Consider the following 21,788-nt stretch of genomic DNA (forward strand, 5'->3'; position numbering starts at 1 on the left):
CTCCCTGCTGAGGTACTCTGTGATTGGGATTTTAAAATCAAATGTGGACCAACTCTCTTGCTCACATCATCATGATCAAACATGCAGTTTCATTCTGTGATAAACAGTGCTCTGTGCTTTAAAGGTAAGATTCTCTTAAACCTAGGTGGAAGTATAAGGCATATGAACAAACATATTAATTTTGATAGTGTTTTAAGTACCAGATGCAAATAGGCACTTCCTCCCTGCTCTTACAGCTATCATAATCTGGTGTGGAAGTAGCCAGGAAAGTTGGTCATTTTCGATGTGGAATGAAGCTACAAGTTCAAGGCCAGCATGGGCAATTCAGCCCATGTCTGTCTCAAAAAAATAAAAAGGACTGGGGATGTAGCTCAGTGGTAGAGCACCTATGAGTTCAACCATCATACCACCACCCCTCCCCAAAAAATTGTGAAATGAATTTTCCCAAAGAAACAATGTTAGTGGGTTTTTCCTTTTGATTGGTTGGTTGTTTACTCATGGTAGGCAAGCCCTTTACTACTGAATTATACCTTCAACCCTGTGTTTTAAAAGCTGATTGGTTCATAAGCTAATCCAGAAAAGCCTCTTTAACTCACTGCATAATGGAATTATCATATCACTAGCAGCCCGTCTGAGCACAGCCTCTTTGAGCTTTCCCAATTTCATATTCGTCTGTTGATTCATTCTTTGTGTACATTTTTACTGAGCAAGTGTCATGTGTTAGGCACTTTGGTAGTTGCCAGCAGTATAATGACCAGAACCGTCACAGTCCTTGACTTTATAAAGTTTATTGTCTGGTGAATGGAGGTCAGTGACAAGCTACCAGAAAGTTGATGAGAGCTCTGAAAAGCTCCTATAACAACAGTGTTGTGGAAGGAAGGCCAAGGAATGCTCATAATAAGGTCCCCTGAGGAGGTGGGGCCCACATGGGCACTGACCCCTCCCCTGGCAGTAATGGGGCAGCCCTCACAGCGTGGCCTGGCAGCACCCACGTGTACAGATGGGTCATTTGAGATTCTAAGGTTCATTTATTAATGACTATGTTTACAAAGACCGTCTATACCTGTCTGTACCTGTTAAGAATGTCTAGAGGTACAGGAGGAAGACCTCAGTCAAGAAAATAACATTTGAGCCCGGTAATCGTAATGACTGTAATCGTAATGACTCGGGAGGCTGAGGCAGGAGGATCACAAGTTCAAAGCCAGCTTCAGCAAAGGTGATACTATTTTGTATTTAGGGCTGAAAATGTCGCTCAGTGACCAAGTGCTCCTGCGTTCAATTCCCAGTACCCAAAAGAAAGAAAATAACATTTGATAGTGTGGTAACCAGACTCATTGCAAACAAGAATAGTGACAGAATTACCATCACTGGTGGTATTAGAGAGGACTGAATTCATAAGTCTTTATCTTTTCACTCTGAAAGTTTGTTTGTTTGTATATTTTTGTGGTAGTGAGATTGAACCCAGGGCCTTTGTGCATGCTAGGCAAGCACTGTACCACTGAGTCACATCCTCAGTCTTTTCTAAATTTTATTTTGAGACAGGGTCTCATTAAGTTGCCCAGACTGGTCTGAAACTTGCAATCCTTCTGCCTTTGCCTCCAGAGTAACTGGAATTACAGGGATGTACCATGTCCCAGCTTAAATCTTTGTATGAGCTTCACTCTTTTTTTTTTTTAAATATCTTTATTTATTTATTTTTATGTGGTGCTGAGAATCGAACCCAGTGCCTCACATGTGGGAGGCAGGTGCTCTATCTCTAAGCTACAGCCCCAGCCCCTGAACTTCACTCTTGAGACAAAAATTTTGAATATTTCACCAAGTATATTATTAGCTCTGTTCTGTTTCAAAATTCTGTAGTAGAGAAAAACTAATTTGTTCCAGTGGTAACATGAGTGATTTTGGTATTCAGTATACTGATCAACCTATCTTAAATAAAATTGAGGCATTGACCTTAAAATATAGAGTCATTGTATTCTCTTGGTAGTATGCCAGCACATAATGGGGCTATTCTTTGTGTTTCATGGTAGCCGACCCACTCCTTACATACTGTGATCTCTTGGCTTCTTTGGCACTACCAACCAAATTGGTCTCTTATATCCCTAATCTAAATTCCTGACAAAGGCATCTGACTGCCCTTACTTATTTTCTTTTCCGGGCATGTCCTACTTGTTGGCAGCCTGTGGATGGCTGCTCTAGGTTTAAGTATCTTTCCCTGGTTCAGTGAGGCAGAACTGGGGTTGGCAACATCTGGGGATCATTGCATTGGTTACCCATTCAGCAGCACTCGGGGAGTCCATCTTTGGAAAAGTGTGGCTTGATGTACAGTGTCTAACAGTATGGATCAGTACTTGGGTTACATTTTTGGAAACAAAATTTTGTTATAATGGATTAGTAAGAGAGCCTAAGTTCAGTATTTTTTCTATTTCTTCTTTCAGATCACCCTGAGACAATACAAGAAGTGAAAATAAAGCAACCCAAACAGCAACAGGCAACAGAAATTCACTCTGATAAATTATCTCGTGAGTGATTTCAAACCTATATAGATTTGTTCTGATAAATTTCAAAAAAAAAAGAGTCTTCAAATATTAAATGCTTCTAAAGCATGAGAATTACCCCTGAGAAGTCCTTTCCTTTGTTCTTCCTTTTCCCCTAGAAAATTCTCTTAGATACACTTTAAACTATTTTCCTTCCCAGGAATTTTTTTTCATTTTCTTTAGAATTCCAAGTACTTTGTTTTCTCCTAGAAGGGTGAAGAGAGAGAGGAATTAGCCATTGCTTGTAGGAGCTTTGTCCTGCTGTCCTAATGTTTGTAAAACATGCCTGCTCTGCTTTGTGGAGGTATTCCCAACTCCAGTTTTTAGGAAGGACCAAAAATAAACTAAAATGTCTCTTGCTAGGTTGACTCTGGTAGGCAAAAATCCATTAATGTCTGTATTTTTCATGGTTTCTGTTTCATGCTAAGATTATTCTGATGTTTTAAAAATGTTTATGTTTTATAGAGATGATATGTTCATTTTTTCCTAAAATGATCTGTTTTGTTTTGTTTTTGTTTTTGTTTTAATAGGATTTACCACTTCAGCAGAAAAAGAGGCTAAATTAGTCTATACCAATTGTACCTCTACTTCTTTCTCTGGTCCTGCTGCTACTCTTCTGCAGAAAATTCCCAACACCCATCTGTCATCTATTATGACAACCTCTGCCCTCTCGCCAGGGCCTGGCCACCATTCTGCTTTATCTCACATTCCTCAAGCCATCCCCACCATGCCTCATCAGCCAGCAATTTTACTGAGCCCAGTCCCTGACAATGCTTCTTCCTCCATACATCCTGGGACACAGAACATACCAAGCCCCGCTGGCCTGCCACGCTGTCGATCAGGCAGTTACACCATTGGCCCCTTTTCCTCTTTCCAAAGCGCTGCACACATCTATAGCCAGAAACTGTCTCGTCCCTCCTCAGCAAAGGCAGGTGAGTGAGAAAATGAAAGGCAGCCTACAATGCCAGCTCCCCAGCCCCCACAGAAAAAGAATGCCATCTCTTCCCTTTGCCTTTTCTTGAAAGGTAAAGGGACACACGCTAAATTGTTGTGCTGTGACTAAAGAAAAGTCTTGCATTTTGTCCACTAGCATTTAGTCACTGATAGAAAAATGAAACAGGACTTCTTTTAGGTATTGCTGAAAAAGAGATAAGTCAAGTTTAGTCCAGAACTTTCCTACACAGATAATCTTAGACCTGTGAATGTGCTATCTGCATTTTTTTTTTTTATTCAGGTAGTTATTCCTGACATCAGACAAATTAACCCTTTTTTTTCAATGCATTTAAAGTCAGGAATGAACCAAATAAATACCCTCTTTTAAGAATTCTTTGGTTTGTAGCATCAATGAAGTAGACCCAGCTTATCAGTCAAGTTTCCCCCTCCTATTTTTTTTTTTTTTTAATCAAACCCAGGACCTCATGCATACCAGGAAACACTACCACTGAGCTACATCCCCAGCCCCCTCATTTTTAAATAACTTTATTGAGATACAATTCATATTTACAAAATTTGCCCTTTTGAAAAAGTGTACAACTCAGTGGTTTTTTTTATCATATTCACAGAGTAGTGCAACGACACCATTTTCTAATTTTCGAGCCTTTTCATCATCCCTAGAAGAAACTTCATACCTATTAGCAGTCACTATCTACTTCCTCCTTCTGCCAGCCCCTAGCAGCCACTGATCTACTTTCTATTTCTACAGATTTGTCTGTTCTGGACAATTCAGATAAGTGGAATCATGCTATAGGTAGTCTTTGTCATTGGTTTCTTTTCACCTGTCATGCTTTCAAACTTCCTCTGTGTTATAGTATGTATTGCACTTCATTCCTTTTTGTAGCTGAATAATATTCCATTGTATGGATATACTACATTTTGCTTATCCATTTGTCACTTGATGTGCATTTGATTTTCTCTTTTTTTTTTCCCACTTTTTGGCCATTATGAGTAACAGTCGTGTATACATTTTTATGCGGATATATGTTTTTATAATCTTGGTTATATAGCTAGAATGGAATTGGTGAGTCATATAATACCTTTATGGTTCCTCTTTTTGAGGAACTAACGAACTCTTTTTCAGTGTCTGTACCATTTTACTACTCCCAATGTATGAGGAGTTCTAAGTCAAGTTTCCCCCTCTCTATATCTTTGCTGACATTTAATGTCTTTTTAATTTCACCCATCTCTTTGTGTGTGTGTTGGGGGGGGCGGGGTTATGATTTCCATTTCCCTCATTGCTGATGTTTTAAGCATCTTTTCATATGCTTTTTGGCTATTTGTAAATCTTCTTGGGAGAAATGTCTTTGCCCATTTTTAAGTTGAGATGTGCGTTCTTTTGTTGAGTCATAAATGTTCTTTATGTATTCTGTATACAAGTCCTTTATCAGGTAAATGATTTAGAAATATTATTTAACCCAATCTGTTAGTTGTCTTTTTGCTTTCTTGAAGCACAAACGTTTTAAGTTTGGAGGAAGTCAAATATTTTGCTTCGTTTTGTTTTGTTTCCTTTCAGTTGTGTTTTTGTTGTCATATCTGAAAAGGTATCTTCTAACCCAAGGTCACAAAGATTTCTTTGTATTTTTTTCTAAGAGTTTTATAGGTTAGATTCATACATTTAGAGCTTTTATCCATCTTTAGTTAATTTTTATGTATGGTTTGACATATGGGGATCCAGCTTCGTTCTTTCGAATGTACATATGCAGTTGTTTTAGCACCATTTGTTGAAAAGAGTATTGATTGTTTCTCCCATTGGATTTTCTTGGCGCACTCATCAAAAAAATCAAATGAAGATTTATTTTGGAGTCTCAATTTCTGTCTGTGCCAGCAGCACATTTTCTTACTGTAGCATTACAGGACGTTTTAAAATCACCAACAGTGATTCCTCTAGTTTTATTCATCATTGTTAAAGTGGCTTAATCTGTTCTGAATTTCTTGCATTTTCATATAAATTAGAGAATTAGCTTGTCAAATTCTGCCAAAAAAGACTAATGGGATTTTGATAAAGATGACATTGAATCTGTAGATCAGTTTGGGGAGTATCTTAACATTGGTCAAGTTTTTAAACACTTTAGTAATAAACATGTTAAGGTAAATTTTATAGCTAAGCCTTGTTTTATAAATAACTAATCCATATTTGTTAATCAATACCTGATTTAAAATGAATAGGATATTGTAATATGGAGCTTGAATCATAAACTTGAGTAAGTTACAAATAATGATATATACATGTGTGTGTCTTTGCTGATTTCAGGTGATTGTTGTTCTTATGATTTTGTTTTCTAAAATCATTAATAATAGTAATCAACAATGTTCTTATTTGAACTTTTTCCCCCATGTGAGAAATTCAATAAGATTAGTGTCTCCAATTCTGTGTGTCATTATAAAAACTTTAAAATCTTTCTTTTCCATTTTTTCCAAGAGTGAATAGGGAACAGAGGAAGATCAAAATTATTTCCTCATGTCTGTTGTGACTTCATATTTGACCCATGGATTATTTTAAAGCATATGGTTTAATCTTTAGGTAGTTGGAATTCTTTGCATTTTATAATTGGCTTTCAGCATATTTTTGCTATTGTCAGTGAATGTATTTTGAATAGTTAAAGAACAATAGACAACATGTAAATAGAAATATATATTAAATAACAATAGTCTGTAAATGATTGAAGATAAATTTTTCTGTAGTAATTGAATAGTTTAGGAAGGGGAATAAGATATTATTTAAAAGTTAAATATATAGTGTCAAAATTCAATGGTTACCACTAAAAAAGAATGAAACTATGTAAATCTTAAACCTATGGGGAGAAAGAAAATTAATTGAAGGAAAACAACTACCCCTGGGAGTATATAAGCAAGAAATATAGAAAAAACAAGATAAATGCTATTTAAACCTTGATAACTGAGCCCAAATACATCAGAATCAAATGAACAAGTAGGTGGGATTTAACCTGTTAGAAGACTGTCAGCTTTAAGTTTTGAGCAAGATCAAAACTAAAAGTCAATAGTTTTCAAAATTAGTAGCCACAGAGTATCAGAAAACATTTTTTTTCATTATGATAAAATATATATAACATAAAATTCACCATTTTAACTGTCTTTAAAAGTTTTTCCAGCCAAGCATGGTGACATTCCCCTGTAATTTCAGCAGCTTAGGAGGCTGAGGCAGAAAGATTCCAAATTCAAGGCCAGCCTCAGCAACTTAACAAGACCTTGTCTCAAAACAAAAAGGCTGGGATGTGGCACAGTGGTAAAGTGCCCCTGGATTCAATCCCCAGTACTGCAAACCAAAGTCTTTCAGTGGCATTAAATACGTCACATCATCACCAATAACAACAATAAAAAAATGTTTTTTAAAAACATTACTTAAAGCCTGGGAATGTAGTTCAGTGATAGAATGCTTGCCTGGCATGTACAAGACCCTGGGTTTAATTCCCAACACTGCAAAAATAAATAATAGCAACAAAAAACATTATTTATAGTAGCAAAAACAAAAACAAACAGACAAACAAAAAACATATCTAGGGAATATTTTAGAAAAGCTTTTAGTGGTTGGGTTTTGGGTTCCCCCCCGCCCCCCCGTCATTTTGGCAGTACCAGGGATTGGGCCCAAGGCCTCCTTGCAGAGCCACATCCTCAGCCCTTTTTAAATTTTTTGTTCAAGATAGGATCCCACTAACTTTTCCAGGATGGTCCTGAACTTATGATCCTCCTGCCTCAGCCTCCCTAGTAGCTGAGATTTCAGATGTCCACCACCATGCTCCACTTTAGAAAAGACTTTTAAAAGAAATTTTGTGGACTGGGGTTGTGGCTTAGTGGTAGAGCGCTTGCCTGGCACATGTGAGGCACTTGGTTCAATTCCCAGCACCACATAAATAAAATAAAGGTATTGAGTCCATCTACAACTAAAAAATATTTTTAAAAAAGAAAGAAATTTTGTAAGACTTTGTTGAATGACATCAGAGAAAATTAAATCAGTGGATAAAATATACCATGTAGGGCTGGGGATGTGGCTCAAGCGGTAGCGCGCTCACCTGGCATGCGTGCGGCCCAGGTTCGATCCTCAGCACCATATACAAACAAAGATGTTGTGTCCGCCGAAAACTAAATATATATATATATATATATATATATATATATATATATATATATATATATATATTAAAATTCTCTCTCTCTCTCTCTCTCTCTCTCTCTCCGTGTCTCTCTCTCTCTCTCTCTCTCTCTCTTAAAAAAAAATACCATGTACATACATAGGAAGACTCAATACCAGTTGATCTTTGAATTTAATACAATTCTAATCAAAATCTCAAGCTTATGGTTGAACTTGATAAGCCTATTCTAAAATGATAATAGAAAGGCAGGAAGACCAAGAATAGTGAGAACTCCTTGAAGAAGATAATTGAGGTAGAGGAATACTGTATTAAGATCTAATATAAAGATGTAATGTTTAAGACTGTGGTATTGACAAAAGAATAGACGGGATGACCGATGGAACAGAATGGAAAGTTAGGAACAATCACACAGATAAATGAAACTTTGATCTATGATAGACATGTACTGTAGATCTGTGGAAAAGGAGGGATTACTCAATAAATGAAGGTGGGTAAAGTGAAATTAGATCCCTGCCTCATAGCATGTATGCATGCATGCATGCATGCAAAATTTAAAACTTCTAGAATAAAATAAAAGAGACCATCTTTAAGATCTGTGGTGTGGAGCAATAGTAGAAACAAAAGCACTACTCCAATAAGTCAGTAAGAAAAAGACAACTCAGTGGAAAACTGGTAACGGCTCTCAGAAAAGAAGCATGCTCAATACCATTTCGAATCAGAAAATGTAAATGAAGACTACAGTGACATTTATATCTTCTTAGAGAAGAAAGAATTAAAGATGTTTGACAAAACTGAGTGTTGAAGAGTACGTGAATCAGCAGGAATTACTTTGTGTTGAAGGGAATCTAAAAAATACCATTCTAGTGTCATAACATGAATTTGAAAACTCACTTATACTGTGACTTCACAGTCCCACTGTAGGCCTGGCCACAAGAGAATCCCTTGTGCATGTACACCAGAAGGTGTACATAGAGTGTGTTTGGCTGCATGGTTATAACAGCTCACGGTGACAAGAAATCCTGGGTGGTGGAATAGAGATGTAAGTTGTGTGTATTTGCAGAATGAGATACCAGACAGCAGATAAAATATCAGTTTCAGCTCCACCCCAGTACCACAAAAATGAAATGAATGGATGGATGAATAAAATGAACAAATGAATAACTGGACAGGAGGAAAAATAGGGTGTTCCTACTTTTCTGGGTTTTTAATTTTTTCAATGAAATGTATTTTATAATCAATCAAGCATGAACCTTGATTTTTATATTATTTTATTTTTGCCAGAATTTCAGTGCTCAGAATAATAGAATTCTGATAAAATAGTTTAAAGAAGAAAGTTTAAGTCCAAAGGGACAGTCATTTGAGAATGTGCAGTCATTGCTATTTTTCTAAGTACACTCAATTTTTCTTTCATCCCCATTCCCTTTGAGCTTTTTGAGAAATATTGTGGATGATTTGACTGTGGATGCCATAGACTACTGTGTAGTTACATAACAAAAAAACAAAGAGTTGTGAGTTTCAAAGACTTTTCCTGTGGTGGGTGGGATGGAACGGAGGCCCTTGTGCCTGTGAGGCAGGCTCTTGACCACTGAGCTAAGCCTGCAGCCCAGTATATTTTTTAAGCTCAGTAAATTCTAGGAATGGTCTTCTACACTAGTTAGGATGAAAATTCTTCTTTGTGAAGTTTTGTGAAGTTTTCATAGTAAGTGAAATCCCATTAATAAATGTGTGGAAGGCTGGCTATAGGAAGGACTTCCAGGGTATAGTAAGGATTTGTATTTATTTTTATGATCATTTAAGGATAGTTTATTGCTCCTTATTGCTGAAGATCCTTGGGGTCAGTAAAGTTTCTCTTGGCCTGATATCGCCCTGTCATCATCCGAATTTTTTTTCAGGGCTTTTTCCTAAGCCAGTGAATATTTTTTTTTTTTTTCTTTTCAGCAGGTTCATGCCATCCAAACAAGCATCATTCAGGAGTAGCCAAAATGCAGAAAGAGGGAGAAGATGGTTCTTCATATGGCAAACGGTACAGCCAAAGTATGGTTACAGCTGAACTTCAGCGACTTGCTGAAAAGCAGGCAGCAAGGCAGTATTCTCCAGCCAGCCACATCAGTCTCCTCACGCAACAGGTAGGGACAGTCTGGAGTGCCAAAGAGTTCTTCATACCCAAAGATGGGATCAACAGGGTAGCCGGTCCTTCCCTGACTTTACTCCCTGTGCCTCTTGAATGAGTATTGGTTGGTAACAAGCTAAAACCAAGTGTTCCTTCCTTAAATGTCAAGAAAGCGACTTTCTCTTGCAGGCATTGATGTCTGCTGCTGGCTCTGGAGCACCTATTTTCAGGATAGACAGATTTGAATAAGTTCAGCTATAAATAGAATGTTAAAGAATTTTTTTAAATAACTTTTGTAAAATTATTAGTCTTTCTAGCAGAATGGCTGATGATGCTTTCACAAGCCTGTCCACAGAAGGCACCACCCTGTTCTCCTGGTTCTCTGTGAAAACTTTTAGGACCACTCTGCTCATCTTCATTTATTTCAGCCTCATCCCAATTGTGTGAGGCAATAATTATTTTCTTTTTCAAATTCCCAGAAGTTTGAAGGGAGTAGAGGGGAGGCCCAGTGTGGAGTAGGAAGCAAAGGAACTTCCCAGGACAGTGTTGAAACTCGATGGGAGGTGAATCTCTGGGTTTCAGTGCTAGAATGAGGGGACGAGGAAATACACCATCACAACCATGGTAGAAGGAGAAGGAATTTTGAAATGTGAAATGGCTACGAGAAAGGGTAAAGGCCTCTGATCTGCTATGCTTTTATCATTGGGTCACTGACTGCAATGTGTTTTCAGTTTGTAAATAAATAGCTAGAAGCACCAGACATTAAGAGACTTTCTTTGGGATGATTGTAAGAAAATATAGATAGCCGGTTTTAGTGCTTAACATATTTTTAGTTCCTATCATTTGCTATACTGCAAAGCCTGCAAAATGATAAGAGCCTTATCCTGTGGGAGTGTAAGGTTTATGTGTCCTTAGTGGGACGTCATCTCCCTTGAGCCTGTTTTTCTCATCCATAAGGAATTTCAGTGCCAGGGAACTAAAAGTCCACACGTATCCCATTCGTAGGAATCTGAACCTGCCATTAGATGTCAGTCTTAACTTTCTGAGTCTTGGTAATAGGGTGACTAGTGCTTGGTGCAGGCGGAGAGGTGCTGCAGTGTGTAATAAGCACGGTGGACAGTTTGAAAGAGAGTTGGATTAGCTGTCTGCAGACTTGGGTTCTGCCGTTGACTTGCTGTGTGACGTTGGGCAGTTCACTCAGCTTCTGTCAACCGCAGGATCTTCATTTGTTGATGTGGGGAAAACACCACAGGGTCTTGAGGGTAGTGTGTAAAAACTTCTTGAAGTCTAAATGCCATATGCTTGGGAAACTTTGTTATTTAAACCATAAAGGGTTTCGGCAATAAATGGTTTCTCATTTGTTTTGAAAGGAGGAAGTTGTTGGATGAGATGAACTTTGTTATTGAAAAGCTCAATTGTATGTTATTTGGTCCCTTTTCTTTAGAGAAAGCAATTTCTTAATTTGGAATTTGGGAAATTCTGTCTGTTATTGTTCCTTTTCTGGTAAGTAGTTAAGAACCCATAACAGTAGTGTGATAAGGCTCTGGTATACTTTGTTCCTTTCCCTTTGTCTGTGTTTCAAAGAAAGTTTCCTTAGTCTCTTGCTCATGGAGGTGAGTGACACCTTTCCTGGCTCCAAACAGAAGGCTCGGAGCTCTGGCCTCTCTGCACTTGCCATCTGAGAACGGTCTCCAGAAATCACTTCAAAGTCTTTTGATTTCCTTTTACCTCTTCTTTTCCTTATTTTCAATTCCCACTTTGTGTCTGTGCTTTCTTTTCTTTTTTTCATTTTTCTGATAGGTTTAATGGCTACCCTTTACCCCCTCTCCTTTTTTCACAAAACTAATTCTGGATATTTTTATTCATTCTATTCCAATTAATTTTTTCTTGTTTTATCTTTACTAATTCTTTATTTCTGCTTTCCTTATTTCTTTATTTTATTCTTTGGTTTAATTTATTCTTTGTGCTTTATTTCTTTATTATTTCTCCCCTATTTCTTGAATTGGGTGCTTACATATTGAAAGCTATGAATTTTTCTCTGAGCATTGCTTTAGTTATAGTCCCTGAACTCGGCCCTTCAATTGATTTTCTAGGCAAGGAGTTATGATCTTCCCCTCCTAGCTAAGGAAAGCTGATTTTAAATTATTTGTTCTGTTTTGGGAGATGTGTATAGAAATTGAAATCATTGGATATTTTTACAAAACTACTTTATTTTGCTTGTAATTTCAACTTCTTATTCTTTTAAAGCATTTAGTGGCATTTCCCATAAAACTTTATTCCTCATGTTTCATTTATTTATTAAGAAGCATTTTAACTTAGCTCTTAAGAGTGTTCAACCTTTGGACTAAGCCATAAGGATGGTCCTCGGTGTGGGATAACTCAGTGCCATTAGGGTGCAGCCACGGAAGCAGATGAACGTGCGTGACAGGGGCTCCCAGACAACAACAAAGCCACCAAGAGGGATTCCTGACCCAGCTTGTGTGGGAGTGGGAAGAAGGCCAGGTAGCCTTTGTAATACTTCAGCTGAACCTTAAAAGGTAAGCAAGTAGGTAGCAGAAGAAGAGAAGGAGCAGTTTCCAGAATAAAACCAGCATGCCTGTGTTTAGTGATGTCGAGGAGACTGGGGACTCAGCAGGGGTAGCGGGATTGAAGTGCCCAAAAGGCAAGGGCTGACTCGGGGCGCTTCAGAGGCCCCCGTGAAGGAGCTTGGCCTTCTTCTCTTTGATGATGCGGGAACCACCAAGAGACAGCTGCTTGCCCTTTAGCTGGATCGTTCAAGGTACTTGGGAGGGGGTGGGCTGGGAATGAGGCAGTGTTACCTTTTTTCCCTCCCTGTGCTCTGGTGAAGCTGGAGACCACAGGCAAAGAGTACTCTGACAACCCTAAAAATTGTTAATAAAGCCTAGAATACAAAAGAATATCAAACTTTCCCTGCCACATGAGCAGTGGCTACTTAAGAAGTGTTCATGCAAGCATACATACATTTGAAATATGACGAGGTATATGTTCCCAACATATTATTATTCAATAGATGTCTTAAGAAATCTGAGCAGAGAGCAATTCAGATTTAATCTTTTCCCTTGACATGTGAGAGGCTGGCTATCTTGTGGGATGGGATCTTTTGGCAACCTGTGTGTTTATTCCTGAGAGCAGTGTTTTCTTGAAGCATCTGTGCCTGTGGGGGCCATGTAGGGGCCCGTAGGGTGCTGGAGCGTGGCTTCGGTGTGAGGTCTCCCTATCTCTATCTCACTCCATGCGGCAAGAGAGTGCAGCTCTCAGAGCTCCAGCAGACATGGCCCCTTGTGGTTCACGCTGCTAGAGCGCAGAAGAATGTGGCGAATTAGCCCAGCCTTGCGGTGAGGAGTGGGAGGCAGGGCGTCCGAGGGAGCCCTGGCCCTGTCTGTGCTGGCGAGTGTGAGATTTCAGGACCCAGCTATCATTAGGAGCAGCTCCAGCTCTCCCAGCCTGGAGTTTAATCAAAGGGATAGCAGCAGACCACCCAGGCAGGCCCACTGCGCACCCGTGTGCTGTGTCAGTCTCTGCTCCCCAGCCAGCCGCGCGCGACGTGGCCAGGCCTCCTGGAAATGTGCTGACAGATACAAGGAGGGAGGAGACACTCTTTGCTCTTCACATTTTTCATTTAGATGGAGAAGGGAACAAAAAACCATTTGGTTTCCTTTCAGTTCTTTGCTCTTTCTGGGATACTTTCCTGCCTAGTCTTCGAGCAGGCTGTATCCGAGGTTCGGAACGTTTGGTTCACGCGCTCACTGGTTCACTGTCGTTCACAGAGGAGCTCTCCATCATCTCTTCTGTGTCAGCAACTACCATTATAAGGGTCCAAAGTGAGAATCTCAGTTTCGAAATTGCAATTCAGAGGTGAAATTGGGAGAGACAGAGCTAACTCTTAGAAATGGTGCCCAGTGTATAATAAGTGTCAGCCACTGGCCACCAAAACTGGCCTAAGGCCTCCTTGGCGTATCTGGATATGTATGAACACTACACATTTGTGCTCTGGTTTTGTTGTTCTTTTACTACCATTAGTTCTCTTTTGTTTGTTTTCTTTCTTGGTAGAGAAAATTGAGCTCTTTCAGACCATATGCATTACCTGTTCCCATTTCTAGAAAGAAAAAAGGGTACAAAGAAAAAGCAGAAGCTTTTGAGTTGGTGAGATCTTAAACAAGACACTTAGCCTCCCTTGGCCTTGATTTCTTCATCTGTTTAAAAAAAAAAGTGTGGGGTGGGGGGGCTAATTTTAGTACCAAGAGCAATTCTCCCTCCTGGAGGCTGTGCCTCTCTACCTGGGACCCAGCTCCAATGGGTCCTGTCTCGTTCCCTTGCTCTTTTATGCCTCTTGAGACTTTAATCTCCTATTTCCCTTAGTTCCTTGGCTTACTCCATGACCTGTTACCTGAAAAATAACCTTTCTTTTGCTTTTTTAACTCTTCTAACTCTTGTCTTCCCTAAAATAACATGACTTGCTGTCTGTCCTCAGTTTCCCTCTGGCTCCAACCCCCCTGCCCCCTCCCCCACTTACTTGTGCAGACTGACTTTATTCCTTAACATTGGTCCAGCTCTCTCAGAGATTGTGAGAATTGTTGGAATTGCCAACTTCAGTCACCTGGTTTTAGTCCTCATCTTCCTTTATCACATGGCTCTATTATTGACCACCTCCTTCCTGAAGTGTTCTCTGAGTTTCTCTACCCTTCCACAGTTTCTCTGAGAACTTATTCCTTTATCAAAGTTCTTCCCCCTGGAAACTAGGTTCCATTTTCAACATTGTTTTAAAAGCCACTGGCATGTAGACCTAAATGTACAGAGAAGATGAGGTGATTGTTGGGCTCTGTGTTCCCTTGCTGTTTGTGACTGTCCCCTTACTCTCTGTGACTGTCCTCCAGCAGAGCTGTGGATTTCAGGCTGTAATTCTAATACTTTTTTTTTTTTTATTTTTTCTCTCTTTAGTTTCTCCTGGGGTAAAGTTTCTCTTCCTGTGGCTTCATTTGGTACCTTTCAGTAGATTTCTCCCAAATATGCATCTTTTAGTTTGAACTTTTTGCTGAGTGCCAGGTCCAAATTTCCAGCTGCCTACTAGACATTTCCACCTAACTTGTATTGCCAGCATCCAAAATATTTGATGTATTTTGTTTTGAATATACTTTTAGACATATCTCAAGCCTGTTAGCTGTCCTCCGTTGTTTCTTCTCTGTGTTAGAGGCATTGCAATTCTCGGGACATGGGTTTGGAGATGGGATTATCAGTGCCTCTTTGTTTCCTCATTCTCTCTGTCCAAGCGGTTGCCAAGACTTGTACATTTTCTTTACAGTATCTCTGCTGTATATCTTCTCTGTTTCACTTTTACATTCACTGCCCTGTTAAAGGCCTTCATTATCTCTCAAATGGACAGCTACAATTACCTCCTAAATGGTCTCTGGGCCAATCTCCTCCTGTTCACCCTCGTCTTTACTCTGAAGGACTCTTTGTAAATCACCAGTCTGATCATGGTAATCCTCTGCTCCAGAATCTCAAGGGGGCTTCCTGTTGTCTATGATGTGAAGCCCAAGCTATTAAATGTTATTCTAAGCCTTTATTTAGAATCTGGCTCCAGGCTGCTTCTGCTGCCTGTCTCTCTCCTATCACACAGGTTTCTGTGTGGCTCAGCTAGACTTTCTGTTAGTTTCCCTGCCTTAGTTCACACATCTTCTCATGAAAAATGTTTCCCAGTCACCACGTCTGATGTTCACTTCCACCCAGGCTCAGCATAGAGGCCCTGCACTCACATGCGTGCCGTTTCTCCATCACACTGTGTGTATCAGTATGGCTGATAGTGAACTCCTTGAGGGCAGTGCCCTTTATTACCTCACAATGTGACTAGTGGGTAGCACAGTTGGCTCTCTATATCTGTGAGCTCTGATATTTTTGAATAATTAAATGAAGAACTCCCTAGCTGGGCCTGGTGGCGCACACCTGTAATCCCAGCGGCTCAGGAGGCTGAGGCAGGAGGATCGAAGGTTCATAGCCAACCTCTGCAAAAGCGAGGTGCTAAGCAACTCAGTGAGACCCTGTCTCTAAATAAAATACAAAATAGGGCTGGGGGTGTGGTTCAATTGTCGAGTGTCCCTGAGTTTAATCCCTGGTACCAAAAAAAAAAAAAAAGAACCCCTTAATGTCCCAGCCTGAAGTCATCTTTCTATTCTGTGTGCTCCTTTAGCCCTGTGTTAATCCATAGCCTTTGTGTCAGAGCAGAGAGATAGGTTGCCCAAAAAACACAGAAAATATCTGGAGACAGGATATAAGGCATAAGGCTTCATTGAGAACTGCTTACAGATAGCACCTCCATCCCTCATAGTGTTTTGCCAGGTAAAATCTCCTCTCCTGCACAGCATTTTTTTTCTGACTAGATAAGTGGTATGTCCTATCTACCTCAGTTCTGCACCAATCCCCACTGAAAGAGGTGATTTTATGTTAGGCTTTAGAAGCACTGACATCATCAGCATTAGCTTGCTTAGTTTGCTTGTACCACCGGTATTCCAAGGACAAACTGTCCTGACAGAGATGTAAGAAAGTAGCTTTCTACAGATCACACTGAGTCGCTCTGATTCCCAGCATATGCCCGAGAAAGCTATGTTCAAGACACTATATATCTGGACGTTCAGACCCAGACCCACTTTCATTGTTCCCTTAACTTGGCTAGATTTTTAGGAATGGAAAAGGTTATTCAAGGATATGATGTTTTATTGTCCCCCTTTTCTTTAAGAATGACACACCTTTGTTGGTCACTCTCTGTAACAGGTCTGTTAGTGGTTTTGAATCTCTTCTTTCTTGTTTGGCTTTAAACCACATGGTGGCAGTTCTTTCTAACCTAACACCTTGCCTTCACCTGGTAGACATTCATTGCATGTTTGCTAAATGGAAAAGAATTTCTCTTCTGCTTTTTATCAACTTTTACATTGTCTTTTAAAACTATTGCTTTCCTTTTTTTTTTTTTTTCCATTGATAATACCACCCCTGCCCTTCGTGCTAATGCAGCTGATATTAATCAGACACCTACTTTGTATTAGTCGTGAACTTGGGACTTTCCCTGCATTATCTCTTTAGCCCCATGAGAAAAGTACTTTTTTTTTTCTTTCTCAACTTATGAAGATGAAGAAATAGAAGCTGGCAGCAATAGTGACTCTCCTAAGGTCAGACAAATGGCATGAGACTATACAAGACTCAAAGTCAGGTCTGTCTGACAGCATGTCTTTTACTTCAGTGTTTTCCTGCCTTTTTCTCTTTTTGAGTCAAGAGTCAAACCTCTCATTAGACTAAAACGACTGAGTGTAATGCTGTCAGCCTGCTGCTTCCTGTGACATAGCTGCAGAATTGTGGCCACTCCAGTGCTTGAGCCTGTACAGAGACTGGGAATGGAACTTCCTCTCGGTTTTCATGACTGCCCACCCTGAAGCAGGTTGAGAAATGTGGGGCTCTGCCTAGATTATCAGTTGTGTATTTGTGTGAACTTCTTATCATTCCTTATCAGATTATTTAATGGGATAGTCAACTAATTCTTTTGAGCAGGCAAAAATTCACCTTTGTTAATCACCAGAGAAGCAATAAATGTGGATCTACTTATCCTAGAGGCAGCAGCCCACATCAACTCACAAAATCTGAAAGAGACTTGACCATTTTATCAGGTTCCCATCCCAGGAAAGTCTTTGGAAAAATCTTAATCTGGAACTCTTACTGGATTTTGGAGCACTAAACGTGTTTATGTGTATGTGTATTCTGTAAGTGATGAAGTGGAGAGGGAAGCTATGCTGTGAGTTTGGTGCTAGTATGTTGGTGGTGCTGGAGATTCCCTGCTTTTCCTAACCCCTTTTAAAATACAATTAATATCGTAACCCTTATCTCATGGTTATGGGAGTGTAAATTTGATGTTCATTTTATTAGCACACAGGAATTCAAAAAGGAATTGAAACTGCCTTAAAACATGTTTATTGGTTGTTGTGGCTAGTGACTTCATAAATGCTCTTGAAGTGCCCTTGCAGGAGTATTTAAAGTGTAACTGTTTAAGGATGGTTCTTCTCATATCATTGATTAAGTATATTCTCCAGTGATGGAAATCTTACACTAAGGGCCAACATGGAACTTTGAGTTTTCCATTTCCTTGAAAAGGAGTGAATAGAGAGCGGTGTTTCCCATTCAAGGGCTTCCCCTTTGCTCTGGGGACACACACTGAAACAAGTCAGGAAAGCAGCCACTGCATTTCCCCTTTCTTGGTCACTGACTGGTGGAACGAAAGCTTTCACAGCATATTCAGTTGATCCAGTCATGTTCTGCTGAGCCTTTATATAAACACTGCAGAGAACATTATTCGCAAATGATACTGACATGCTTCTGAAAATAATGTGAATATAGAATCAGACAAATTTATATTAGTCCAAGTATTCCCTTTAAGAATCTAATTAAAGCTGCATTCTTCCTCCTGAAAAAAATGTGCAAACTTAGAAATTTGTATTCAGTTTGAAAGAGTTTATTGACACCCCCTCCCCCCACATACCCAGGTTCCCTCTTGGTGCCCCATGGACACTTGGACCCCCAAGTTTAGAACCCCCAGAATCTTTTAGGTAATATATGGCCATAAATAGCAACAAATTAGTCTGGACCCAATCTGTAATCATCTTTGCCTCACACATTTTTATATATTTCAGTGGTGTCCCTATTAGGCTGTAATCTCCATGAAGACGAGGATTATTTTTATTGTTCTTCCTTACTACTTGAAAGGATGCCAAGACCAGAGTTGGTGTCTGAAAAATATCTGCTTTAATTCGTGAAATAATCTTGTAAAACACATCTTTAGATCTCCTTGGACAAGAAATCTAAAATTTTTCTATGTAAGCTTATAATTCTAGGTACTTGGGAGGCTGAATCAGGAGTATTCCAAGTTCAGGGCCAGCCTCAGCAACTTAGTAAAGCTCTGTATAGCTCAGTGGTAGAGCACCCTTGTGTTCCTGTCCCCCCTCCCCCAAAAAGAGAAAGATATCTTAAGATTTTATGGACCATGTTTTGATGAGGAAATTGAGCTACAAGAAGGTTAAAAGCTGCACTGGAAACACCATGTCATCGAATGTCCTTATGTTAAGCCATTAACTAAATCTTTGACATTGAATTTTCATTTCCATTTTGATAAATAAGATGAATGAAATTTGAACTTCATTTGAGTGAATCACAATGGTTTGCTAGGCCGTTGCAGTTTCAGGGCCATGAAGACACAGATATAGTATACATATTGTACAGACATGGGACAAAATCTGTATGTCAAAGCTATTATTTCACTCATTCGAGAACCTTGCCCAGGACTTTAAGACCAGGCAGAAATCATCTCTAAAATTATGCCAGACACTAGCAAGAGCAACACTTACCCCTCACTCTAGTCACTGATTATTTTATTTCCTTTAATTTCAAAGCTGTGTCTCCTTTGTGGTCTGTGCAGAAAGAGGTAATTTGGAACCTCTAATTTCCTTGCTAGCCTTCCAGTGACATTAACCACTTTTCTGCTCACTGTGAAACTGTGAGCTAACTGCAGAAAGGGTGTGTGTTTGGGAGTAGAAGGGTCCTTGCCAAGATGCTTTGCTGGAATATCTTGGGGCAAGACCCACTCATTTAGCCCTCTGTATCTGTGGGTTCTGCATTCTTGGTTTCAACCAACTATAGTTCGAAAATATTTGGAAAAAAACTAATCTGTACTGAACATGTACACACATTTTTTCTTGTCATTATTCCTTAAATAATACAGCATAACAACTATGTTCATGGCATTGACATTGTATAAGGTATTATAGGATCTAAAGATAATTTAAAGTATACAGGAGATTGTGCACAAATTATACATAGATATTTCACCTCTCCTCCCCCCCCCCCCCGGCTCTGGGGATTTAACTCAGGGCCTCACACACACAAGGCCTGTAGGCAAGGGCTATAGCACTGAGTGGTCACCCCAACATTCATCATTTTTATATAAGGGACTTGAGCATACTCAGATTTTGATATCTGGGGTCCTATAACCAATCCCATGTGGATACTAAAGGAATGTAAGTAAATTTGTGCCTACTGGGCCAAGTTCTTGAGATAGACACAGTGAATAAGTTACAGTCCCCAATCATAAAGCATCTTATGGTTTGTGAGGTGAGATTTAAAAAAAAAATAAATGAATTGGCAATTATAATACAGAACATGGCACACACCATCTTTTTTTCCCTTATACAATGTTATTTTTTATTGATTTAAAAAAAAAATGTCAGCGCACACACCATCTTCAGCCTTATCACTGTGCTGTTGAAGAAATTTAATGGATGATGTTGTTCCCAGTGGAGGGAGATCCTTTATGAGGAATAAATTTGACATTAGGATATGTAAAAGTGTAATATGAGGGCTGGAAGCTTCTGCTTTTTCTGTTTCTAGGTGGGGGCTAACCTCCGCGTCTCCTGGCGCAGCTATTTATATGTTTGTCTCTTGTGTTTTTCCCAAGCAGCAATGCTAAACCTTGGTACTGTGTTAACTGCAGAGTACTGGTCAGAGGAGGATTTTTGCCTCTACATTTGTAGGCAGGCCATACCAAGAGAAGTGTGGAACAGTTGTCTGATGGGTGTGGAGTGTCTGTCCTTAAGGAACTGACAGCACGAAAGATGGAGCGTGCACACACAGAGGCAGGGGCGGCTCAGGCTCCCTGCTGGAGGACTTGAGGCCTCATATTGGACACGTTGTTTTTTTCATTAACCTATGTTATTTTTTCAGCCTCTACTAAAAACCTCACCACCTCAAAATATCACTTTTTTGGATTTGTTTTTCCTTGGTGGAGCTTGAAAGTTATTAGACACATAGCTGTTAAACACTGATCCAGAGAGAACTGTGGCTAGAATCCAGAATCACTACCTTGAGGTTTAAGAGGAGATGCCCACAGAGAATCTTCTGGGCGGAAGGGGTGGGGGGGGGGCTTTCTGTAAATTACTATAAGGTTTTTGGCTCCATACTCCAGTATCATCACTAGCTTTGGTGACTTGGGCTACAAAGTTTATGATCTGACATCTTCCTTTCCCATCAGGCCTAAAGCCACATCTGATTGTCCTCCTGCCACTGCCCCCACCACTCATCCTTTAATCTTGATTCTTAAACCATCTTACTGTTAAAGAAAGGCAAGCGAAGATCAATCTAAGGAAAAACACATTTTCCCATTTGCCCCTACACCAAAACTGGCATCAGATGCTCACATTTTGACCTTCACTTTTTGAAAAGCAGGCAGCCCCATATTGCCTTACCAGCTACATGCGAAAATATAATCCAAAAGAGGGCAGATCTGAAAAGAAAACCGTGAATGTGTGAACTCAAGAGTTTTTACCATCAGATTACAGACGCGGATCTGCAGTTCTGGGGCTCAGCTCTCTCCCTTAGCTTGGTCGGGACGGGAGAGGAGATCAGCAAGAGCTGCCCTGTGTCTCAGCCTTGTCTTCACTCACCTGGCTGTTGTGACTCAGCTGACCTCAGCCTCTTCCAGCTCATCCCAGCTAACAGCACTGGTGCTCCCTACCTTGACCACAGTTCCTGTCTGGCCCTGTTCTGTGAGAACCTTTGAGGAGCTTACTCTCATCTACTAGATCCAGGGTAGAACCAATAGTTTGGCTTTCAAGGATGTTTCAAGGTGTTTCTCTCAGTCATCCTTTTTTCACCAAATTAGCCTTCCCTTTCTCAACCTTCCTGCTTGTCTGTCTCTGAATTCCTCCTTTCCTTCTCCCTATCCTTTTAGGCCTAGTGAAAAGGCCTTCTTTCATTTCCTCAGCACTGCTACTTTCTGGAAATGTTAAATATTGCTTTTTGTCTTAGGGTTTGTACCGCCTACTAGATTATAAATTTCTACATGGCTTGAGGGCAGAGGCCACATTTTTATCTGTATACACCTTAGGACTTCACTGAAGGCCTTGCCTATGGTAGGCAATATAGTAATTCTTTATTTAATTATCTTTGCATTTGAGCTTCTTTTGAGCATTTGGGACTGCAGCATTTGTAGAG

The 21,788-nt window shown here is 39.8% G+C and overlaps 1 protein-coding gene across 22 annotated transcripts in view; it reads left to right on the plus strand.

The window, feature by feature from the left end:
* The window catches only part of TTLL5 (tubulin tyrosine ligase like 5), a 268,480-nt gene that overhangs the window by 114,484 nt on the left and 132,208 nt on the right, over positions 1–21,788 (plus strand). For 15 of the 22 annotated variants that reach the window (XR_014021375.1, XM_081289238.1, XM_081289237.1 and 12 more), the window contains 3 exons: positions 2,436–2,519; positions 3,065–3,466; positions 9,578–9,765. Coding sequence is in view for 21 of the 22 variants with exons in the window: in XM_081289238.1 (XP_081145364.1) it covers positions 2,436–2,519; positions 3,065–3,466; positions 9,578–9,765 (674 nt within the window). In the remaining variant the exon portion in view is untranslated. The remainder of the gene's footprint in view (positions 1–2,435; positions 2,520–3,064; positions 3,467–9,577; positions 9,766–21,788) is intronic. The other 7 variants (XM_081289245.1, XM_081289253.1, XM_081289254.1 and 4 more) reach the window with 5 other exon arrangements.

This window comes from Spermophilus citellus (assembly GCF_964194105.1).
Source record: "Spermophilus citellus genome assembly, chromosome: 4".
Classification (NCBI taxonomy): domain Eukaryota; kingdom Metazoa; phylum Chordata; class Mammalia; order Rodentia; family Sciuridae; genus Spermophilus; species Spermophilus citellus.